A 13865-nucleotide genomic window follows, 5' to 3' on the forward strand; every position below is an offset into this window, starting at 1 on the left:
TTGGGGTTTGTCTTGATCTTGTAAGACTTTGAGATGTGCCATTATGTTCTTTATCTGCAATCTCTTTGATGTTCACAATGCTGGTTCTCATGGCTGCTGGCCATCCCCTTGGTTCTGCTTTGCTGGAGCTCCTAGATTCTGATTACTCTTTCATTCGATCGCGGGATTTCTTTAACAATACTCCGATTATTTGTGGTAAATTCTTCAATCCCCACATGCGTAGATATTTTCCTGTTTTCCCCTGCTGTTCATTTCTCATTCCATCTCATCATGATCCAATGGGATGTAAGAAATCCTTTCAGTTTTCTATATCTTTCCAGACTTCTTCTCAGCCTAAACCATGATGTACTGTGAAGAGTATTCCAAGGGCTGCTGAAAAGATCAGTCACTGTACATGATTGATGGAATGGCCTGTAAGGTTGTTAAGTCTGTTTGGTATATAGTGCAGTATAACATTTTTAAAGATCTATTTTACTTATTTATGTGTGTATCTGCGTGAGTGTATATGCCTGTGAGTGTGCACATGCACACATGTGGGGGCCAGAAGAGAACATTAGCTCCTCCCCTGTCATGCGCTCTACCTCTTTCCTTTGAGACAGAGTCTCTCCTGAAAACTGGGGCTCATGCTTTCTTGGCAAGCTCCAGTGATCCTCTGGTTTCTTCCTAACTCCCCCCTTCCCCCACATAGCTAGGGTAAGAGACATCTGTGGGGACAGTCGACTTGTAACATAGGTGCTGGGTTTGTAACTCCAGTCCTCGTGATTTGGAACAAGTGTTCTTCACCACCGAGCCATCATCTCTCTAGTCCAACACCCATGTTTGTTCATTGATGTTTTGCTTGGATGGTGTTGAGATATTGAAGTCTTTCCAAGTTTGATTTCAATTCTTATAATAAACATTATAACCAAAAACAACTGGGGATGAAAAGGGGTGATTTCATCTGACACTTGGAGGTAGCAGCTCTTCATCCCTGAGGGAACTGAGGGCAGGCATGCAAGGCAGGAGCTAAAGCCGAAGACACAGAGGAATGATGCCTACTGACTTGTTTTCCATGCCTTTCACAGCCTGACTTAACACAACCCAGAATGCCTTGGAATGAGACTCCACAAAGAAAGCTGGGCATCAATCAAGAAAATGCCTCCAAAGACTTGCCTGCAGCCAGTTTGATGGAGGTTTCTTCTTAACTAATATGTCTTCCTTCTAAATACTCACAAAACTGACAAAAGCTACCCAGCACAAAGTCCCTCACTCCTATTGCACTTGGGCTTGTTGTTTATCTACCTTCTCTGAATTGAAATGTTTCCTCCTGGAGAAAAGAGGGAGGCCCAGTAAGATTCAGGAAGTTAATAAAACTTAAAAGCCTCAAGAACCTAATGGAATGTACAAAGAAAGTCCCGAGAGTCCCAAGGCCCCTTTGCAAGGTCATAAAAGCAGTAAACAATTGCTGGGGGCAGAGGGAACACTCCATTGGTGAAGCTAAGCACAGCTCTTTCTGGGAGTTCTGTGGATGCAGCTTTCCTGAGTTGTTGCTCACATCAGGAGGGATTGTCGATGATAAAATTGCCTTTAAGTCTCTCAATATTCTTGTTAGTAACCCCTCACCATGACCTTCAAAATACCCAAAACTTCACTGGGTCATTAAGCTAGACTGGGGTGGAATAATTTGGTCTATTTTCAGTCCCCCCTCTAGGATGAGTAGATACTTGTTTATGTCTCCCCAGGAAAAGTCACACAACATAATTGGTACCTAAACAGAGACCAGCAGAACCAAAGATAGGTTGAGGATGAGCAGCTGTATGGTCCTTCAATGGGGGATAAGATTGGCCTCATCAGACTGCTCTGTGGTAGTGTCTCTGGGGCACTGTCTTGATTGCTATTTGATTTTTGAGGGCCTAGCCCACTGTGGGCAGTACCATTCCCAAGGTGGTGGGCCTGGATGGCAAAAGAAAGTAAACTGAGAGGAAGGCATTAAGTCAGTCAGTAATCATCATGCCACCGTAGGTTCTGCTTCTGTTCCTGCTTGAGTTCCTGCCTTGACCTCCCTCAGAACTTGATTGTGAGAAGTGTAAGGCACGTAAGCTGCTTCCTCTCCTGAGTTGCTTTTGGCCAGAGTGTTTCAGCACAGCAACAGTGAAGCAAACTTGAACAGGGGTATCTCCATGTGGTATGGGATGGTGTGGTTCTTGCGGTTGTGGTGGACAGTAGAGCAGGTCACAGAGGCTACGCCATCTGAGGGTGGCACATCCTAGGGTACAGCATCTGGGGTGAGCACCTTCCTAGATGTCGAATGGGTGGCAGGCCTCACTGAGAGCTAAGGTCTGCCTCATGAATGAGGAGACACTCTTTAAGGTTGATGGTCTAGATAGTGTTCTGCAATCCCACACAGGACAGGATCACTAAGCAGGCTATGGCAACTAACTGCGGGGAAGTTTCTGGTATGCGCACCAAGACACGCAGTCGAGGCTCAGCTGTCTGCCCATAGAGAGTTCCGCTATACCACAGCGTGAACGATGTGCAGATGCCATCCCCTGCGTTAGCCTCTGATGTGGCAGGGAAGGTGGGAACGGCAAGGATGAGACGGATGGAGGGTCCAGGTTGTTCTTTTATACAGTTGGCAGGATGCAAAAGAAAGAGAGAACACATTAGATGTGTATTAAAGAGCTCTTCCTGAGATCTTGGAACCAGTGAGAGGATTCAGATAATGGGGTGGAGCAGGGAGAGAGAGAGAGAGAGAGAGCATATAAAATATCTTTCAGGTTCAACCTTTAATACAGAGGAAGAGAAAAAACTTGACTTGGCATGCAGAGCGGGCCTTAATAAATTTGCCAAGCACCGGAAACTGTGGTAATCAAGGGCTACTCCACATCTGAATTACTTGAATCAGGGAAAGCTTTTAAACAAGGGGTAAAAGAAGCTCCCTCACGGCCTGGCTTGTGCAGCAGGTGAGACGAGAGGGCAGATGATATCAGTCTGAGTGCTGTGGAGGCAGAGAAACTAATAAAGCTACCCCTCCCATCCCCCACTCCCCAAGGCAACACAGTCTGCAGCTATACACGTGAAATCAGCCCCTGATGGACTGGTTCATATAAGCCATTAAGAACACTTGGTTATTGCCAGTCACTGTGCATGTCATGGACTGAAACGGAATAAAAGAAGAGCAGGCATTTGTGAGGTGACTGAGCTTGAAAGGTGATATATTTGATGCCCAGATTACTAGAGCTGACAGATATGTGCTCACAGGAGTTAAGAGACAGGTAAATTTAGCAGGAGCCTTGGGACAAGGAAGGGGCCTGTCTTAGCTATTTTTCTATTGCCATGGCAAAACACTATGATGAGGCCAATTTATGGAAGAGAGCACTTAATGGGAGGGAGCATAGCAGCAGACAGGCATGGCGCTGGGACAGCAGCTGAGAGCTCACATCTGATCCACCAGCACTGGGCAGAGAGTACTAATGAGGAATGGCTTTTGAAAGCTCAAAGGTTATGTCTAATTTTCTGAGGAACTGCCAGACTGATTTCCAGAGTGGTTGAATGAGCTTGCAATCCCACCAGCAATGGAGGAGTGTTACTCTTTCTCCACATCCTTGCCAGCATCTGCTGTCAACCGGGGTTTTTGATCTTAGCCATTCTGACTGGTGTGAGGTGGAATCTCAGGGTTGTTTTGCATTTCCCTGATGACCAAGGATGTTGAACATTTCTTTAGGTGCTTCTCAGCCATTCAGTATTGAGGACCCAGAAATACCACTCCTGGGCATATACCCAGAAGATGTACCAACATGTAAGAAGATGTACCAACATGTAATAAGGACACATGCTCCACTATGTTCATAGCAGCCTTATTTATAATAGCCAGAAGCTGGAAAGAACCCAGATGACCCTCAACAGAAGAATGGATACAGAAAAATGTGGTACAATGGAGTACTACTCGGCTACTAAAAATGATGAACTCATCAAGTTCTTAGGCAAATGGATGGAACTAGAATATATCATCCTGAGTGAAGTAACCCAATCACAAAAGAACACACATGGTATGCACTCACTGATAAGTGGATATTAGCCCAGAAGCTCGGAATACCCAAGATACAATTCACAGACCACATGAAGCTCAAGAAGAAGGAAGACCAAAGTGTGGGTGCTTTAGTCCTTAGAAGGGGGATCAAAATACCCATGGGAGGAGATACAGAAACAATGTTTGGAGCAGAAACTGGAGGAAAGGCCATCCAGTGACTGCCTCACCCAGGGATCCATCACATACACAGTTATCAAACCCAGACTCTACTGTGGATGCCAGCAAGTGCTTGCTGACAGGAGCCTGATATAGCTGTCTCCTGAGAGGCTCTGCCAGTGCCTGACAAATACAGAAGTGGATGCTTACAGCCATCCATTGGACTGAGCACAGGGTCCCCAGTGGAGGAGCTAGAGAAAGGACCCAAGGAGCTGAAGGAGTTTACAGCCCCATAGGAGGAACAACAATATGAACCAACTAGTACCCCCAGAGCCCAGGGACTAAACCACCAACCAAAGAGTACACATGGAAGGACTCAAGGCTCCAGCCACCTATGTAGCAGAGGATGGCCTTGTGGGACATCAGTGAGAGGAGAGGCCCTTGGTCTTGTGAAGGCTTGATGCCCCAGTTTAGGGACATGCCAGGACAAGGAAGCAGGAGTGGGTTAGTGAGCAGGGGGAGGGGGGATGGAATGGAGGTTTTGGGAGGGGAAATGAGGAAAGGGGATAAAATTTGAAATGTAAATAAAGAAAATATCTAACTGAGAGAGAGAGAGAGAGAGAGAGAGAGAGAGAGAGAGAGAGAAAAGAAAGCTCAAAGGCCACTCCTACTGACATTCCTTCTCTAATAAAGCCACACCCCCCAATCCTTCCCAAACAGTTCCACCAACTGGGAACCACATATTCATATATATGAGCCTCTGGGGGCCATTCTCAGGTCGACCACCAGAGTGCTAACGACTCTGCTGAGCTCTCTGATAAGGCGTAATCTTCACGAGGCAGGAAAGCGTACGACAGATCTGAGTAGTTTAGACTGGCATATGGGTTGTGCGTGTGAAGTACTGAAGATAAAAGAGCACGGAGGAAGAGGGTCCGCCCAGGGTCACTCGGAGGCAAATGTGGCAAGACTCGCGTGGAGCCAGTCAGAGTCCTTAGAGTAAAAGTTAACAGAAAGCAAATGCTGTGCCAATGGCGCTCCAGACTCCCGTGTGTGTCCCATGTGTGTCCAGCCTGCAGACTGCAGGCCGCGTGTGACCAAAGGCAGCTATGAATGTGGCCCAACACAAAAGTGGAAATGCACTTAAACATTGTATTTTTACTCTACAAACCCCCCCCAATCGTATGATTCTGGAACATGAATTTTGTAGGTGATTATGTGTAGGACACTCCTTGTAAGCTCAGTGCCTGAGCAACACCTCACCTGAAGACAGGAAGACTAACACCGTGCAGTTGAAGGAGGATGTGGCTGTCTTAGGCTGGACAGTCACCCCCTCAGAATGTGTGTACCTTGCTTCCCTAAAAGAAAATGCACTGGAGGTAGAGATTGTTGATCTAGCCTGGGCTCTGTTTAGCAGCCATGATGGAAAGGCCAGGGCCACGGTGCTGGCCTGGAGCCTGTTAGAGCCAGAGAGCTGCCTCCAGCCACGGCACAGCGGGCTAGGGTGCTCTCCCCTGGGCCTGAGGTCATCATGGACAGGGAGATGTGCAGGAGCAGCGCCCCGGGATACGTCACACAGGACAGGTCACAGACAATGACTGTAGTTTATGGAAAGACTGCTGGACGTGGTTTTGTCTCCTATCCGTTGCTGCTGTAGCCAACATTTTTTTTTTCAAGTTTTTTGGTTTTAAAGCATGTGTATGAGTGTTCTGCCTCCTCTCACCTGTCTAGCTCCTTGTCAGGACTCAGCACCTCCCCAATGGCTTTCTGTAGCCTAGCTCCTAGCCCCCACCTCACCCCATCACCCCCTCGAGCACCATGCTGCTTCCTTGCTTGGGGGCCATCTTTGTCCCCACTTAGACTGTGAGGTCTGGCAGAGCCAGGCCAGAACTCAGTCATTTCCGGAGAGTGCTGTAGGCGTGGCCACTAGAGGACAGGGGGCTCAGGAGGCCTTAGGGGTAAGGCTCTCAGCTCTGGGAGGATCTCATCTCTACCTAAGCACGTCCCTTGCAGTTTCCTCTGGGTGCCCCAGTTTGCAGAGGACATCCTGTCCATCCCGCCCCTCTACGGGCCTTTGCGGAGCTGATGTGTCTGACCTACGAGGCTGTTGTAGGTACAGGCACAGGCCCAGCCCTCCAGAGACCCACAGCCTGCTGAGTCCACGAGGCTAAGGGCAGATAGGACCCAATCCACATCCTCAGAATAGGGTCCTTGGCGCCGGGAGATACACGCTCAGGTAGGGATGTGAAGAACCGATAGCTCAGAGCAGGAACACACTGGTGGGTGGCTATGGGGTGTCCAGAGGACGGCTGATCTCATTCATCATGAGAGGGTGAAGTAAGGGAGGGGAAGGCATTGTTAGAATGAGAGAAGCCATGAGGCTTAGGAGCTGAGACACAAGAGCTTCTTCCAAACTTGAAAGTGGTGCTGAAATTTGGACCCTAGAGGCTGGGAGAGCGAGGGTGCTTAGTCGTTCACTGGCTACCTGCTCTGGCTCCCAGAGTCCAGAGGGGAAAGCCACTTATACAAGGTGACAGTGTATAAACAAGGAAGCCTGAACTCCAACCCAGGCTTCCTGCCCAAGCTTGTGCCTCTTCTGGAAGCTGCTTTTAGCAACCACCACAACTGAACGCTTTGGCAGCTGAGCCAGTCAGTGGCCAGGCAGATGCCGAGAGCCTGCAGCCAGGAGACGCCTTTCCTCTCCCGTCTCCAGCCCCGTGGTGGGCAGACAACGTGCGTCTCATATTCATTCTTCCAATCCCAAGAAATTGTTTCTTCCCTGCCCGCCTCCTCCCGCTGAGTTTCTCAAGGTCTTACAACAAACTATAAATGTCCCCCAACTCAGGACAGAGACATCCGCCTGACACTGCCCTAGAGTCTGGGGTGGGGTGGTATATGGGTTGGCTGATGCTGCTAAGTGAATCCTGTACTGGTCCTGACCCAGTCCCCTTCCGGACACTAACTGCTAACCTGTTACCAGCCCCAGCAGAGCTCAGCTCAACTCTGCCTCATTTGCTCTGCAGCACTCAGCACTGCCCCCTGGTGGCCCACTGCAATCAGCCCCAGCGCCAGGTCTTGGGTTCACCCTGACTGGCCCTGGTCACCTTGAACATCTAAGGCTTCAGCATCAGCTTATGGGAGTCTTTGAAGATCCTGGGGACAGAGTGTCTTCCAGATCGAGTCTCTACAACATCTCTGTGGTTGGGGTTCGAATGTGGACGTGTGTGTGTAAAGAGAGGCACTCCCAGGTTTGATGTCTATGGATCTGGGGACAGACCAGGGAGGTTGATGGAAAGAGCACTTTACACACAGCTGAAGGACAGAATGACAAACTTTATTAGAAATGTTCCTTGCTTGTAGGTCACATTCACATTACAGTGTAGGCTGTGCTGTCTGGCTCTGTATCCTACTCTGTGATGATTTCCAGTTAAAACTTGAGTCTGGATGGAGGGTATCTTGGAACACACGAAAGATGCCAAATGGTGGCGCTGGCGGCGGCGGCAGCAGCAGCAGCAGCAGCAGCAACATTCTGTGAGAGGATAGGTCTCAGGTCCTGCAGAGACTGTTACACCCACCTTTGCAGTCCCAAGGCCATACTGCGGGGCCCCAGCTGATAAATAAACAGGGCATCACACACATATTGGAAACGAGAAACAAACTGGAAGTCTCCTATAGTGAAAAAATAATTTGCTCAAAGAAAGCTTTGTGACAGCCAGGCTTCACCCTGAATGACGGCTGCCAGAGCCCTGGGTACTCAGGGTGTCTCAGACTTGGTGTCACGAGGGCCCCATCTTCCTTAGCACCTTTGGGAGACAGCCACCTTCACCATACTCCTCTATCAGAAAAAGAAAAAAATGCAAACGCTACTTACAATGACCATACCCAAGAAGAAACCCTGTCCCCAGGGCAAGTCATCAGATTCATGTCCCTGAATAGAGTGGGGGAGGGGATAGCCAAAGAACTTTATCCATGGTGGGAGAGGGCAGGAAGCGATGAGGAAACCGGATCAGAGAGGTAAGGCCAGGTGCTTTTTTTGCCCTGCTGTGGGACCCTGGACTTGTCTCTCAAAGTGGTACCAAGTCTTAAAATGGAGGACGATCTCTCTGCCCTGGCCAGTGGCAGGCGTGGAGGAGACCATCAAGGACTGGCTTCTGTCACTCATTATTCAGAACCTATTTTTCTCTCCACTGGCCAATTTCCCTGGGCCTGTCTGCCGTAGGGAACTGGAGGCCGTCTCCTGCCCCTGCAATGTTTTATTCATTCTCTTGAGGAAGAAATGGTCTCTATGCTCTGGTTCACTAGGTGGCCTCCTGGTCCTGGTCGGTGGCAGCAATGGCAACAGGCATTCCTTTTCCAAGTCAGTGATGTGTCCTGACGCTCTGGAGCTGTGTGACCTCAGGTGACAGCCGATCCTCAGCGCTGTTCACTGGTACTGCAGATAGTTTTTAAGAGACTGAGGCAGGGGCAGGGAGCCGATGTCACGCAGGCGCTGTCGGCCCAGGGCTGAGCGGATGGATCGCCGGCACAGGTCCATCAGCGGCAGAGGCTCAGCTGCAAAGACAGTGAAGCAAGTGTAAGTGTCCGCACCTCCTCACTCCTCCTAGCTTGCCTGCTGCCTGTCCCTGCCCCTGAGCTGGCTCAGTGCTCCCTGCTACTGAAGAGCCATCCCTGCTTGCAGTAAGAGGCCCTCAGCAATGATTATGGAAGGCAGCTGCAGCTGCTTAGACTAGAAGATTTAGAACAACCGCTAAATAGTGGTATTTAAAGATGAATAGTGGAAACAAACGTACCCTCTGCCAGGGTAAGGTCTGATGTGGAATGTGTGACTCAAAACGTTTGAAAGAGGAATCCTTTTAGAAACAGGATGATTTATCTCAGGGTACTCAGGAGCCTGAGGCGGAAAGATCAGTTGAGCCCAGAAGTTCAATACTGGCAACACAGCCTGATCCCGTGTCAGCACAAGCAAGCAGACAGGTTAGATAGATTCCACCAGGCTATTGAGATTCTTTCAAACCCCCACACTTTCCCTCTAGTGTTTATGATGGGCAATGGAAGGACACATTTTCTTATAGTACTCAAGTTCGGGGTGGGTTGGGGAGGGGGGGGTAAGTTAGAATCCACCAGGGGCCCGGGAGGTGGGTGGGGGAGGGGGTAGAAGTGCTCCCCACACAAGCCTAATAACCTGATGGTGATCACCAGAAGTCACTTAAAAAGCAGGATGCAGCGGCGGGCATCTGTAAGCCCAGCACGCCAGTGTAGAGATGGAAAACACATGAGACTCTGACTCAACATGGTAGGAGGAGGGAACCCACTCCCCAAAGTGGTCCTCTGACCTCCGTATGCCCATCGTGGTGCATTGGCACCTCTGGATACAGGACAATTTACTGAGCTATACCGGCTCACTGCAGAGACACATATTAATTCTTATCGGGCTGGTGAGATGGCTCAGTGGGTAAGAGCACCCGACTGCTCTTCCGAAGGTCCGGAGTTCAAATCCCAGCAACCCCATGGTGGCTCACAACCACCCATAACAAGATCTGACACCCTCTTCTGGAGTGTCTGAAGACAGCTACAGTGTGCTTACATATAATAAATAAATAAATCTTAAAAAAAATTTCTTTCCTCTTTCATTTCCTGTGGTAATCCTAGGGATATAGAGACAGCCCTGGAGGTGAGCTTGTGGTCTGGGATTTTCTCATGGCCTAAGAGTTTTAAGTAAATGAATGGTTTTAGTTTAGTTTTGTTTTTGTTTTTGTTTTTAATTTTGCATGCCTGGTGTTCTGCTTGCATGTGTATCTGCGTATCATTTGTTAGCCTTGTGCCCACAGAGGCCAGAAGAGGGTGTTGGATCCCCTGGAACAGAAGTTATATACGGACGGTTAGGAGCCACCATGCTGGTTCTGGGAGTTGAACCCCTAGTCCTTTGGAGGGGCAGCCTCTTAATCTCTGAGCTATCTCTCCAGCCCCAGCAAGTGAATTATTTTAAAAGTGTTAATATAGGAAAGAATTCCGAGTGCAAAGGGACAGAAACTAGGCAGCTGCCGGAAAGCTTCGAGGAGAGAAACCTGAATAGGGTTTTGAAGGATGGATAGGAGTATTGTAAGCACACTGAGGCTGGGCAGTGTTACAAGCAGAGGAAATAGACAGGGACCAGGGATGCAGGAGACAGGGAAGCTGAGGACAGGGACAGGGCTGCTAGCTCAAACAGACCTGTGGAGAATGAAGAAGACAGTGGTCAGTGGTCCCATTCACCTGTGACTGACATACGGCCTCCATGTTTGCGCTGTAGCTAAATAAGTGTCCTTTTTTTGTTTTGTTTTGTTTTGTTTTGTTTTGATTTTTTGATTTTTTGAGACAGGGTTTCTCCGTATAGCTCTGGCTATCCTGGAGCTCACTCTGTAGACCAGACTGGCCTCGAACTTAGAAATCCGCCTGCCTCTGCCTTCCAAGTGCTGGGATTAAAGGTGTGCACACCACCACTGCCTGGTTCTAAGCCTTCTTTTGGTAACAGAGTAGGTAGGATTGTGGTCAAATCATAAGGAGCAAACACAAATGGTCAGCTGTGTGGGAATGGTATCAGGAGGGATGGGGCAATGGCAGCTGGGGGTTCAAGGGAGCTTCTGTTAGAGATGCAGTTCTAATGGGCCACCGCCACAATCCAAGTGGGACTCCGCATGAGGGCCAGATGATATATCCAAGGCCACATCTTGCTGTCCTTTGCTGAGGCCAGACCCCAGGCTAGTGGCTTCACTTTCTCCTCTTATCTTTTGATTCTCATACAAAGGGAGGCTAGCCAGGGGATGCCAGCCTTGTATCCTCCCCTGCCCCGCCCCTCGTACAGTTCCCAGCTCCATTACAGCAGCATTCCCATCCTTCCTTCCCTGCCCCTTGTCCCTCACAGTGCCCTCCCACATGCAGCCCTGCCCCTGTCAATCAAGACCCCACTCTAATCCCTCTGCCTCCAACACCTGGCTGTTCACTAAGCAAGGGTTGTGAGGAATAAAATATGCCTGTAGCTGCTTTCTCCTTAAAGTTTATTACGCACACACACACACACACACACACACACACACACACATACACACTTCATTTGGGGGGCTCAATTCATGCAAATGCACGTATCAAAACTCATAACAACCCCTGGGGCCAATAAATATTATTATCATCTCTATTTTAAGGGAGAAAAGACTGAAAGAGAATACACACGCCATCTACCTAAGGATGCACAGCTGTTAAGTGGAGACACCAGGACTCAAACCCCCGGAACCAGAAACGGGAATTTATCTTCTATCTCACCCACGTTTACCGAGTTCCTGCTCAGCCTGATGGAAGGGTGACTGTATCTCACTGAGGTCTTAAAGTGACCATCTGAAGTCAGTGCGTCTACTCATTCCTGGCTGAGAGAGAAGGAAGCTGAGGCTCAGAGAAGAGAGGCTTGTGTAGAGTTGTAAAGCTTGCATTTAGAGTGTCACACTGCCCCTCTCAAAACAGTAATAAAAAGGTGGGCCCAAGGCGAGAGTGAAGGTGGAGCCACCTGTCTTCCAGACTCCTGGCAGCCTGGTGAGCCACAGCCTCAGGCTCTTGTCTCCCCATCCCCCATCCATGGGCACTTTCCAGGTCACAGCTGCCCATTTCCCCCACGAGTCTGTAACAGAGGCAGCAGCCTTGTTGTTGCTCCTCACCAGTTGGGGGTGCCCAAATCAACTCTGTTCACAGAGAAGAAAACAAATCAGCTCTGGGCACGAAGGGGCCCCGGGTACACGTGAACCGAGGGACGAGCCTCTCCAGCATAATTTTAAGTGAAAGAAAATGTGTCATGTATGACTCCACAAAACCCTGCAAGTTCAAAAGTAGCTGATGACATTCAGGGCGTGGCTGGTGATGCTCAGGGCACCGCAGGTCATGCTCAGGGTATGGTGACTAGGGTGGCCGTAAGGACAGAGGGTTTCTTTTAGATTTGTATTTGGCTCTCCAAGTCAGCTTGCCTTGATGCCGGCAGGCAACAGTTTGTGACCCGGAAACTTTCTTTACCTAATATTCTTCAAAAAAGTTACATCTGAAAAAAAAAAAAAAGAGTTCACTTCCTGAGTCAGGGCCTTATTACTATCCTGATACAGGGAGCAGGTGTGAACACACAGACAAGAAGTGAAAAGAAGAGACTGGCTCCAAAGCCCAGCTCACACTCAGCCCTTCCAGCCAGAGGCAGCTGGCTCCTCTTTTCCCAGCCACACATCTGTCATCTGTAAAATGGGATGGGATGACGACGTTACATCATGATAGGGTGTCAATGGCATGGCATAGCCTGCTGAAGAATGCTTTAAAGCGGTCAGCGCTAGAAGCATCTTTGGAAACATTGTTACACATTGTTTCAGTTTGCTACCATTACAGACAACCACTTTCTGCTCTTGACAAAGATTCCCCCAGGCTGCTGCAGAGTGCCCAGTTCTGTGCTACAAACATCCCAGTCCTGTTGACAGTCCCGGATAAATTTTCCTCAGTCATCTGTCACTAACCCCTGCGTGACCTGTAGCGAACCACAGGATTTCCAAAGACTCTGTTGCCATCTGCAAAAAACTGGTAAGTTAGCTCATGGAGTTAGCTCCAAGAGTGTACTGTCAAGAATGTAGACTGGTGGAGAGTCTGGCACAGAGACCGATGGCTTCAGCTGCTTCTTCGGGCTTCTTATGTCTCCCTACCTGCCATGGGACCCGCCAAGATGTGAACCACCAGCCTACCATCATGTCTGTGTGCACAGTGTAAGTCACGAGTGACGTCCTTAAAAAGCTGATCTTAGAAGACCTGGGCGTGACCTGTTTGGCTTTTCATAAAGGAAATGAGGAGAGATACTCAGCATACACAGGTGTCTTGCCTGTGTGTGTGTCTGTACACCACGTGCACTCCTGGTGCCCATGGAGGCCAAAAGAAGGCATTGGGCCCCCGGAACTAGAGTTACAGACAGCTGTGAGCCATCCTGTGGGTACCGAGACCTCTGGAAGAGCGGCAGTGCTCTTACTTACTGAGTCCTCTCTTCCTTCCCATCCACTAGAATTATTCAAGTGTGAGGGTGCTGGGTAACAGTGGTAAGCTCCATGGGGCAGCCTGGGCTCTATGCTGGTGCCCTTTCCAGCTGAGTAACAGAAAAGATGAGCACACTTCCCCTGTGCGTGTATGAAGTTACGCCACATCAGAGATGGAAACCAAGGAATGCAGTGGCAGGCTAGACAGCTGGGCAGACTCTAGGAAGACATAAAGCAGATGTGACAGGGTGGTGGAGACGTGAAGCAGGGAACCTGACAGCACTGGCCACTTGGGGTGAACCAAGGTTCAGAGAGGCCACGAGCTCCACAGACCACACATTGTGAGAATCCACAAGGAATAGCCAGATGCTTGGGGCAATGGCATTCCCATCACCGCCCTAGCAAAAGCCTAAGTCTGCTGACTGTCTCAAGGGAAGTGGCCTTTGGCGGGAAAGTTCTGCTCACTGTGGAGGGTCCGCAGAATGGGGCATGAGCAAACACTTCCGAGTGGATGGGGGAAGGATGACTGGTGGGAAAGAAGGCCATTTCTATACAGGTAAGAACAGAAGGGCCTGAACGCTGCCCTTCAAGTGGCAGGGCTGCCTCGATTTTCTTCTCCAGCTCCAGTGTCACTGCCAGAGCAGCAAATGGCCTGCTGTGACAACCTATGTGCCTTTCCATGGGTG

The 13865-nt window shown here is 49.4% G+C and overlaps 1 protein-coding gene across 2 annotated transcripts in view; it reads right to left on the minus strand.

The window, feature by feature from the left end:
* Positions 1–7475: 7475 nt before the first annotated feature.
* Spsb4 (splA/ryanodine receptor domain and SOCS box containing 4) overlaps positions 7476–13865 on the minus strand; it is a 75294-nt gene continuing 68904 nt past the window's right edge. For both annotated transcript variants that reach the window (XM_029543450.1, XM_021206606.2), the window contains exon 3: positions 7476–8713. In XM_029543450.1, coding sequence (XP_029399310.1) covers positions 8586–8713 — 128 coding nt within the window. In that variant the 3' untranslated portion in view covers positions 7476–8585. The remainder of the gene's footprint in view (positions 8714–13865) is intronic.

The sequence above is a fragment of the Mus pahari genome, chromosome 10 (genome assembly GCF_900095145.1).
Source record: "Mus pahari chromosome 10, PAHARI_EIJ_v1.1, whole genome shotgun sequence".
NCBI classification, from domain to species: domain Eukaryota; kingdom Metazoa; phylum Chordata; class Mammalia; order Rodentia; family Muridae; genus Mus; species Mus pahari.